An 11393-nucleotide genomic window follows, 5' to 3' on the forward strand; every position below is an offset into this window, starting at 1 on the left:
GATCAATTTAATGTGTACTTTCTAAATAAAAGTAATAATTTATTTTTTTAGAAATCTTACTGACACCAAACTTTTGAACTGTGGTTTAATATGTGTAAATTAGCTATGAATTATCTCTTCATTCATTACTTATTCAGCAGAAGTTTGCGTTCTCTCATACTTCAATAACATATTTTTTGCAAAGCCTCTAGTATATTTATGAATGCAGAGTATACTGGTTATCAGCAGATATTAGAGTTTTATATATATATATATATATATATATATATATAATTGCATTGGATATATTAGCTGATACTAGATAGTTTATTGTTCATGCATCTTTAAAACATGAATTTAATAGCACTATTAAATGTTTACTGAATATCCATTTTTCACACTTCATCTGTTTTTTTTCTTGAGTTGAGATTAAGGATGCACTTTATTTTATAAAATTTAATATTTTTCCTTTTTTTTTTGCTCAGTACATATTATTTTTTGACATTTTGCTTGTTAATAATGTCAATCTGAGAAATGGTCAGTTGATTGTTTTTCATAAATGCAACAGATTCGCAAACATTTATTCGATAATGGACATTTTTAAAATGTTCATTTGGGAAACATACCAATGGTTATTTTTCTATACACTGGCCCAGTGTAAGAGTCTGTCTAATAGGCTAAACCCAGTGTTCAGAGGAGTCTGTCTACAGCTGGAGTGAACCTGCTGTGCTCTAAAAGCAAAGCGGAGAGGAAGTAGAGGCTGCCTTTAAAACATGAAAGAAATGACCTCAAAACAAAGCAGCGCTTTCCCATCATTCTTTCCTCCCAGAGGACACAATCTCTCTTAGTTCGCCCTAAAGCCTGAGTTTCTGCACTCCATGGACCAGCGAGATTGACAGAGATGGAGACTGAGCAAGCGAGATATATAAAACATGGTATTCCAACTCATTACGTTACATTTATGCATTTGCCAGGCACTTTTATCCAAAGCGACTTACAATATATTCAAGACTGAGCTCGGAGTGGGCCGGGACTCACTGCTTTTCACATTCCCTGGGAACTGAACCCATGACCTTGGTATTGGTAACGCCATGCCATCAGTTTTCACACATTAGCATTAACATCTTGGATTCTCTTAATTTACGCACATACTGATGGTGCCCAAATGAATTCAGCCTAATTGTAGTGGAGCTTTCAGGAGACGGTTCTCAATAATGTACATAACATAACCCTGTTAATGCCTCTAGTTATGACACGCATGGGGTCAAAGGGCAGACCAAATCCTTCAAGATAATCCTGCTGGCGTTTAGAGAAAATACCCCCAGCAACATGCACACCCAAACACGTGCAGCATTAAAATGAATCAGTGTCACTTCAGCAGTACACGCGCACAGATAGCATGAATTAAAAATAATAAAGAAGCTTCCTCCCCTGAAGCCCCCCCCTTCAATTTATTCATCAGGATGCAAGGACAAGATGTAATTTAGATTCTCTTGCTGCTCTAATGAGGATGAGAGAGAGAGAGAGTTATTTTGTTTATCAGTGCAATGAGGGGTGCTGGGCTGGAAAAACCTCATCCCCGTGCAAAGAGCCTAACAGCAAGGTTATATAAGAATGGCTAGGGAGTTTCTCCAACACTTCTTTGTGTGAAAAATACTTTTTAGCATTTAATGCTGCATAAGGAATAATTTAAACCTGGCACGCACAGTCTCTTTGAAGACATTTTTCCCTGATAACATTTTTTTCCATTACTTGATGCTAGTGGTTGAACAATATGGATTTTTCAATAGTTAGTGCCTTTTGATCCGGATCTTGAGTGTTTCAGCCACTAATGTAATGAGCATATATTCCTCATTCTGCCAACCGCCAATGTAATGTGCATATATATGTAAATTTAATTTTAGGCATCAAATATATATATATATATATATATATATATATATATATATATATATATGTGTGTGTGTGTGTGTGTGTGTGTGTGTGTGTGTGTATACATATTTATGTATGTGTATATACTGTATATATATATATATATGTGTGTGTGTGTGTGTGTGTGTATACGTATATATATATATATGAGTATCTCACAAAAGTGAGTACACCCCTCACAATTTTAGTATATCTTCTCAAGGGCAATACTACGCAAATGAAACTTGGATATATTTTAGAGTAGGCAATGTGTAGCTTGTATAGCAGTGCAAATTTACTGTCCTCTAAATATAACTCAGCATATAGCCATTAATGTCCAAATAACTGGCAACAAAAATGAGTACACCCTAAGTGAACATGTCAAAACTGTGTCCAAAGTGTCAATATTTTGTAGGGGCACCATTGTTATCTAGCACTGCCTTAATCCTCCTGGGCATGGAATTCACCAGAGCTGCACAGGCTGTTGCTGGGATCCTCTTCCACTCCTCCATAATGATATCACGGAGCTGCTGGATGTTAGACGCATGGTGAATGCCCCACATGTGCTCCATAGGGTTCAGGTCTGGAGACATACTTGGCCACTCCATCACCTTCACCTTCAGCTTCATCAGCAAGGCAGTTGTCATCTTGGCAGTGTGTTTGGGGTCGTTATTATGTAGGAAAACTGCCGTTTGGCCCAGATTCTGAAGGGAGGGCATCATCTTCTGCTTCAGAATGTCACAGTACATGTTGGAATCCATGTTTCCCTCAATGAACCACAGCTCCCCAGCAGCACTCATGCAGCCCCAGACCATGATGCTACCACCACCATGCTTAACTGTAGCCAAGACACAATTTTCTTGGTACTCCTCACCATCTGAGCCTCATCAGATCAGCCTCATCTATCTTAGTCTCATCAGGACATGGTTCCAGTAATTAATGCTCTTGGACGGGTTGTGTTCAGCAAACTGTTTGCAGGCTTTTTGTAAGCCAGCTTCGGAAGACGCTTCCTTCTGGGATGACGGCCATGTAAACCGACTTGTTGCAGTGTGCGGCATATGGTCTGAGCACTGACAAGCTGACCTTCCACTTCTGCAACCTCTAAAGCAATGCTGGCACCCATGCGTCTGTTTTTTGAAGCCAGCTTCTGCACCTGACTCACAGCACAAGGACTCAACTTCTTTGATCGACCCTTGCGAGGCCTGTTCCGAGTGAGACCCGTCTTGGAAATCCTCTGTATGCCACTGCCCACTGTACTGTAACTGTAATTCTAATTCTCAAATCCACAGAGAGTTGTTTGCCATGAGGTGCCATGTTGAACATCCAGTGGTCAGTATGAGAGAATTGTACTCAAAGCACCAAATTTTAACTGCTCTAATACAAGATACACAAATTTGTATAGTCCTGTCAAGCAGACAAAAACATGAACATGATGAATAGGACATGTGGCTTTGCATGGTTAAACGACGTATAGCTGTTTTCACGTAGGGTGTACTCACTTCTGTTGCCAGCTTTTTTGACAGTAATGGCTGTATGTTGAGTTATTTTCAGAGGACAGTAAATCTGTACTGCTATACAAGTTGCACATTGACTGCTCTAAAATATATACAAGTTTTATTTCTATAGAATTGTCCCTTGAGAATATATACTAAAATGGTTGCCGAAATGTGAGGGGTGTACTCACTTTTGTGAGATACTGTATATAGCCTATACACATACACACACACACACACACACAAATACACACACACATTTGTTTCTGTGAATTGTGGGGACTTTCCATAGAGTTTTATTACTTTTATACTGACCAAACAATATTTTCTATCCCCTAACCCTAAAGCTACTTACAGTTTTCATTGTTACACTTTCAGATAAACATTATTTGCTATTTTTTTTCTCTCAATTCCCCACAATGTCAAAAACAAGTACACACACACACACACACACACGCACACGGGCTCCGTGTGTAATCTGTGGGTCGGGTGGGTAATAAAAAAATACATTCTAATTAATTGTGGGTGGGTTTGAAGGGAGATAAATCATTAGTGATGCAAAAAAAATTTCATTTTTGTGTGTTCTCGCCTGTTCGGGAAGTTGCAGTGACAGATACAGTGACATTCCAGATAAAGTTTGAAGGGTGTAAAGCCTGTGTTTCTGCAATTGAGAAAGTGTAGGCTATCTGGCCAAAGAACTTTTGTTTTATAATTAAAGGTTCATTTAAAAGCAGCCTATTATCAGTGTATTAGCCTATATTACCGTTACCCCCTTACTTGCTCCGACAACGTTTTATTAGCAACTGTATTCGAGAGACCACAAGATTCTGGGACGCTCCAGAAATGTGCGGCAGCGCAGCTGGTATAAACACAAGCACTGACTGAGTGGTCACGATCAGCTCCAGTGGCCATCAAAGCCGTAACGCACCGCAGACGTGTGCAGTGATGCGCAGATCAGCGCTCACGTCACTGAATCTGCTGTTAAAAATGAACCATCCATTCATCATATCATCATGCAAAACTAAGAATTAGTCTAATTAGAATCATTGTAATGTGACGATTGGGTGCGGGTCGGTTATCTAAATCGGAGAAAAATGTTGGTGCGGGTGGGTGGCGGGCGGATCATTTATTTGAAGCAGCTGATTCGTGTGACGTTTGAGCTCATATGCGCATCTCTAACACACATATTGGCCAACACCACTATGGCTTTTAGTATATTGTGCATCCCTAAGGGCTGAAACATGCTCTTGTATATGAATGTACGCACATAATAACACATCCAGTGTAATGGCACAGACATTTGAAGGGAACTCCATCATCTCACCCCCTTGAGGTTTGTTGCTGCCACGCTAATACTAGAACATGCTTGAAGAATATGGCGTATATTCACTAGCAAAATGTACACCTTGAAAGCACTGTAAGTCACTTTGGATACAACTGCCTGCCAAAGGCGTTAATGTAATGTAAAGTGTGCACAGATTGCCGCCTGCTTTTAATGTATTCGCCAAGCATTTGTATCAGTTTTCATACCTACGTGTATTATGTTTCTGGCCTAAGGTTGTCTTTTATTTCCTCTCCTGCTCTCGTGTTTTCAGCCCCCGTGCTCTATTCTGTGGGAGCAGCTCCTCCGTCAAGCTTTATTGACTTGATAATTGTAAATTAATCTCATATTGTAAAAGCATGTTGGGCCAATTTACAGTCCATTCCTTTATTTTTTTATGCTCATTCTCTTGTGCATTGTCTGTAGGCGAAGCAAACGATCGGGATGTTCAGGTTATCGAGTTGCCCATCGTGGACAGCCTGCACCCTCGTCCCCCATACTTGCCCCTGGCTATCCCTGAAGACCTTGCGGACCGGCTTCAGAGACTTCATGGAGACCCACCTGTGTGGTGGGTGTCTCAGTTTGTCAAGTACCTGATCCGTCCTCAGGCTTGGCTGATGAAGGAAATGCAAGAGGCCACCGCCAAGCTGGGCTTCAAGCACCCCATTATAGGGTGAGGACATTACACATCAAAGCATCACATCAGCCCATTAAAACCACTCAGTTGCTACATGTTTCACTGTATTTTATTAGTGGAGCTTTCTGAGACAGAATGTACTTTGCTTACTTACTATATTATTTAATAAAAAAAAAAAATCTATTAAAATTTTTAAATAATTAATTTATATATAAAATTTAGTTTTATGTTATTTATTTGTTTGTTTGTTTTAGGGGATAAAAATGGACATAAGTTCGTATAGAAACAATAGAAGTAAATGGAAATTAGCCAATGTGTGGGTTTACGGCTATACTCTTAAAAAAAATGCTGGGTTAAAAACAACCCAACTTGGGTTATTTGGCAACCCAGTGCTGCGTAAATATTGGACAGAACACATGCTGGGTTATTTTGACCCAGCTGGTTGGGTTAAATGTTTTTACCCAGCATGATGGGTTGTTTTATTTAAGTCAACTATTGTTTAAAAATTATTATATTGCTGGCTTAAAATGGGCTGGAAATTAAAAATCACACACAGTATTACTAGAGGCAACAGCAATAACCAAAACATGATTATTTATTATTAAGCAAAAACACATGGACAAAATACAAGACAAATTGAATTTATTTGGGTGAATACAGCATAGTTTACAATATTACATACATTTAAACTCGTTTAACAAGCATTTTAGACATAAAAAATTTAACAGTTACACATTAACATTTACATTTAATTTAAGTGTATTCAACCGTTCTCTGTAATCGCTTTTTACAGAAATAGTGCTTTTTTATGTGTCGCCAAAATCTGAGCCAGTGATGGGCTGCTGTTCGCCAGGGGAACTGCGAACTTCAAAAAGGCATTTCCATCATGCGAAACGACCACTGCTGACTGACATCTCGTCCTTATGTTGCATTGCATAAAATAATACAATTTACAGCACAGTAAAGACTTTATAAATGAAATAAAATGCATACAAAGCTTTATTTCGCTGTAGAAGTGCACCAAATCGGCAGCGCTGAGAACCACTGTCTCCTGTAAAGGACTCAAAAAGCCTGTGCTCTGACTGTAACTCAGCAGCTGGGTTGTTTCTTTGGAGACAGGCTTAACCCAGTGGTTGGGAAGAAAAAAAATGACCCAGCAACTTAGTTATAGAAAAACTACCCAGGACCTGGGTAAAAAAAATATTTAAAATAACTCAATAAAATGACCCAACAGGCTAAACCCAGCATTTGGGTTAAAAAAAAACGGCACCTGGGTAAAAATATTAAAAAACATCCCAATAAAATGACCCAACAGGCTGAACTCAGCATGTGTCTGATGTAAACCTCAAGCTTGAGGTTTGAAAACCTCAAGTTTGAATACTGATAGGTTTTGAATGTATTTATGTGTGAGAAAGAGAGGGAGGGAGGGGGAGAAAAGGAGGAGGGAGACCCTTTCACACAAACCACCACTGCTCCAACAATCAATCTCCACTTACACCCACTTTGCTCTCTACTGGGAGCTCAACCACTCACAGCCATCTTTCTGTCTCTATCTCTCTCACACACACCATTCTTACTTTCTGCCATCTCTTTATTCAGCCGCCCATCTTTACACTCACACATAGACACATAATGGTTGGCATTTTCAGAAAATCGGCACCCCAAAGCGCAAAACCTTTAAACATCTGTTTAAAAAAATAGAATGAAATTTTATTCTGCTGGTCTGTATTTTTTCCTGTTCTTTGTCGACCTTGAATCCCTTTCTCACATGGACGCACACAATCAGGCTGACCCAGGTATTGCTCTTCTCTCCAGGGTGCATGTGCGCCGGACAGATAAGGTAGGGACAGAGGCAGCATTCCACCCCATAGAAGAGTACATGGCGCATGTTGAGGACCACTACCAGAGTCTGGCCCAGCGCATGCATGTGGACAAGAAACGAGTTTACCTCGCCACTGATGACCCCTCTCTACTGCAGGAGGCCAAGACTAAGTGAGTACACTTTATACAGTCTATGAAAACATTAATATCTCATGCTGTGTTGCTTAGGAGTTGAATTTATCTTCTTTTAAGGACCTTTAGGTAATTAACTGGAAAATGTTAGACAAAAATAATAAGAAGCTATCTTAGAATCGTTAATACCCTAAGTTTGAACCAACATGGAACATCATCAAGTGACTGAAATGAAACACTTAAGGCAATGACTTTCTAGTTCACACCAAGGACGATAATTATAACAAAAGTGTTAATATTTATTCTAATTCTGAGAATAATCCACACCACAGCTATAACAGTGACGACGACAGAGGAATAATATCATTGGAATCGCTTTCAAAAAAAATTTTTTTTTTTCAGCTGATAAAGAACAAAACCAAGAATAAAAATCCACCCTACTTTAAACAGCTGGAGCATTCGAAATGGCAGATGACATAATTGCAGTACGCGCTTATAAAAAACGCAGCATTATGTGTTAGTGTGAATGCTAATATAGTTATCTGCATACAGTAGTTATTTTTACAAGTTGTTCTTGATGTGAACGGTTACAGTTCATTTCAGAGTCTGACGTTAGCATGTTGCTATGCTAATAGCTCAATTCTCTAATAAATAAATACAAAGCGCACATATTTTCGGTGATATTGTTACTTTTTAATTAAATAAACCAATTTTGTATTCATTTGTTCAATTCCCATTCTCCTTCCACCAGCTTATAAGAAAATTTGAGCATGTAGTGCATTCTGGGATTCCTTTATCGGCAAATGAGGCATTCAGTGCTGCCCTCTGTTTGGAAAAGCCTTGACATCATGAACGTGCCTGAAATGATGCCTAAGTTAGACAGCAGAGCAGGCATTGGAACACAGCAAGAGAAGTGCTGTCAGGGAGGACCTTTTAACCCATTTTTGTTTTTTGTTTGTGTACAGGTATCCTGATTATGAATTTATTAGTGATAATTCTATTTCATGGTCGGCTGGGCTGCACAACCGCTACACTGAAAACTCTCTGAGAGGAGTCATCCTGGATATCCACTTCCTCTCCAGGACCAACTACTTAGTGTGCACCTTCTCTTCACAGGTACAGTTTGACCCACTTTTGTAGAAGTTTTTGTTCTGTTCGTCTCCTACACTAACTTTTTGTCCCTTTTTGCACTTACGTGAGTTTTTATTTATTTATTTTTTTTTGCATGAAGTTCCCAAACCTCCCACAGCATTTCTATGGGGTTAAGACTTGATTGTTCGACCACCCTTCATTTCTTTTTGTTACTTTTTTTAAAACATTCTTTTGGGGATTTGCTTTAGGGTTTTCGGTCATTTCTTTCTTCTAGAGTTTACTTTGTTAAACTTTAGCTTTTTATGGATAGACTCATATTCTTCACAAGTACTCTGTGGTACAATGCAGACTTTGTGGTTTGTAATTTAAGTTTTCATGCCAGACTTGATGTCTGCAGATCCACATTTTTTACTATCGGCTGAAAGTCTGGCCCATTTATTTTGGCCAGGAATCGCCCACTTCACAACTGTGCAGTTTTTGGCTGTTGATTTTGGCCGGCAAAATCAATTATATTAAATAATATTTATATATTACAGATCACCAATATTTGATTGTTTAGTGTGACATATTCATTGGCAGAAGACTAATTGCCTTTATGTTCAATCTTCTAAGTCGCAGTTTTCAACAGGACGATTGGGACCAAAGTTTTTGCTACAATATATATTGTACTTTGACATAAAATATGTGGATGTCACAGTGTAACAAAACTTCTAAACAAGATCTCACTCAAGTCATATTGTAGAGCAGGGGTAGCCAACCTTGCTCCTGGAGGGACTACGTTTCTGCAGAGTTCAATTCAAAACCTGCTCCACCCTGCCTGTTATTTTCAAGTAACCCTGAAAACTTTGTTTACCAAGTTCTGGTGTTTTATTAGGTTTGGAGCTGAACTCTGCAGGACGGTAGCCCTCCAGGAGCAGGGTTCGCTACCCCTGTTGTAGACTTATCAACAATCGTAAAGAACCATCAAAATCGTACAGCACGTCCAGCTGTTTTTTTTTTTTGACAGACTTTGTTTTTTGACAGACTGATTAAAAACTCCCAGAAAGGCCAGTCAGTCAGATCCAAGCACTGAAATCTTGATATTTTTATGTGCCGCAAGCTGTGTAGACTGTTCATGAGCAGTCTGTGGTTACTTTGTTCTAATAGTCCTTAATCTTCACTTTTCACTTTTCATGAGTAGCACTTAACCATTGTAAAGTCCATTCATCTTTGTCAGGTGCACCTGCGTATCCTCTCAACTCCACTTTGCTCTGAAGATTCAGCTCGAAAGCAGCTTGTGAACGTGTCTTTGTTTTCATTTCCATTGTGCGCAGGTGTGTCGAGTGGCCTACGAGATCATGCAGACTCTCCACCCGGACGCCTCCTCCTTCTTCTATTCCCTCGATGACATCTACTACTTCGGTGGGCAGAACGCCCACAACCAGATCGCTATCTACCCGCACCAACCACGCAATAGCGACGACATCCCGCTTGAGCATGGAGATGTGATCGGTGTTGCAGGCAACCATTGGGATGGATACTCCAAGGGAATCAACCGCAAAACAGGCCGCACCGGCCTCTACCCCTCCTATAAAGTCAAAGAGAAGATTGAGACAGTGAAGTATCCCACGTACCCAGAAGCGGACAAACTTCTTAAAAAGCCGTAGATTGAGACAAAAACAGCGCAAATACTCTTTGTTTATGAAATGAGGAAACCCTGGACCACCCGGATGGGGAATGCACTTTGCGTGTGAGTGTGTATGAATGTGTTCGTGTAGGTGTGTCTGTGTGTGTGTTGTCTAGGGGTTCTTCACAGGGTTTTGGGACACCTTCCTAAATCTGGTGCTTGAACTTTGAGTCCCCCTGAAATGGCAATCAGGGTTGTGGAAGACAAAAAACAAAGAGGATGAACTCAAGGCAACAGAAATGGAAGGCACTGTACTGTAGGTACTTTCTAATTAATCTCCGGGTAATGAAGGGAACTGAATATGTTAATTTAAGAACACAACTGGAAGAAGTGACTTTGCAACTCCAAACTGATCATGACAAAGGAATCATAAACCTGGGTTACTCTCGTCCTCCTATGCTCTTATACCTCCTTGTGCACAATGATGGCATCCTTTACTCTAGCCTCACTCAACTCGTTTCTCTCATGCCATCGCTTCGCCAACTGACACTCCTCTTCACACCCATGAGCTATTAATTTCCACTGCCATACTGTGCTTTTAAATGTGACTTATGCTGTTTTTATTTTCATTGTAAGGTTTATCATGTGTTTGTGTGTGTGTGTGTGTGTGTGTGTGTGTGTGTGTGTGTGTGCGCGTGTGTGTGCGGATTGGAAAACGGTGCCTATCAGGGCGATTGACTCACTTTTACGGGACGAGTTTTGACTCTGGAGCCTTACGGACCAGCCTTTCCACGCAGATTTACACTCCTCCCCTCCTTTCCACTTAGTGTCTTATCCACAGCCATGTGTCCATCATGTTTTTTAAGAAACCATTTCATGTTATTACATTTTAAAATACAAAACAGATAAGAAAATGTCACTTAATATGAAGAAAATGATACTAATATTATTATTGATGATGATGATGATGATGATGATAAGAGAAAGAATAATTATGGTAACAATGACACTTGCTGTCATTATAAATTTTAGTTAATCATGAAGGAGTTGTTCATTGTTTTATGTTTGCGGGCATTGTCTTTGGTAAGCAGATCAAATAAACTTGATCAGCCAAATTGGCTTTCTGTCTGTATTTTAATTTTGTGTGTGCTGGCTGTTCTTTAAGAACAATTGAGTTCAACCTTATAAGGCTATATTCAACAGTGTTCAAACTGAGGAGGGGCTGCAGGACACAAATTGGGGAGTCCCATAGTGTTTCATTGAAATTAGAATAGATTAGTAGATTTTAATTATTATTTCATTATTGAGCTGACACAGCTTGACATTGTTAGTTTTGGGCCAGTTTTATAATTCCTCTGAAAACCCTTAAGTGTTTTTGAAGGAATTTGCAGCCACTGAGTA

At 39.5% G+C, this 11393-nt stretch overlaps 1 protein-coding gene across 2 annotated transcripts in view; it reads left to right on the top strand.

Annotated features, from left to right (window-relative positions):
- The window catches only part of fut8a (fucosyltransferase 8a (alpha (1,6) fucosyltransferase)), an 87373-nt gene extending 76262 nt beyond the window's left edge, over nucleotides 1-11111 (top strand). For both annotated transcript variants that reach the window (XM_058748952.1, XM_058748953.1), the window contains 4 exons: nucleotides 5131-5377; nucleotides 7157-7333; nucleotides 8260-8410; nucleotides 9700-11111. In XM_058748952.1, the coding sequence (XP_058604935.1) occupies nucleotides 5131-5377; nucleotides 7157-7333; nucleotides 8260-8410; nucleotides 9700-10032 (908 nt within the window). In that variant the 3' untranslated portion in view covers nucleotides 10033-11111. The remainder of the gene's footprint in view (nucleotides 1-5130; nucleotides 5378-7156; nucleotides 7334-8259; nucleotides 8411-9699) is intronic.
- Nucleotides 11112-11393: the final 282 nt, after the last annotated feature.

The sequence above is a fragment of the Onychostoma macrolepis genome, chromosome 17, assembly GCF_012432095.1.
Source record: "Onychostoma macrolepis isolate SWU-2019 chromosome 17, ASM1243209v1, whole genome shotgun sequence".
Classification (NCBI taxonomy): Eukaryota; Metazoa; Chordata; class Actinopteri; order Cypriniformes; family Cyprinidae; genus Onychostoma; species Onychostoma macrolepis.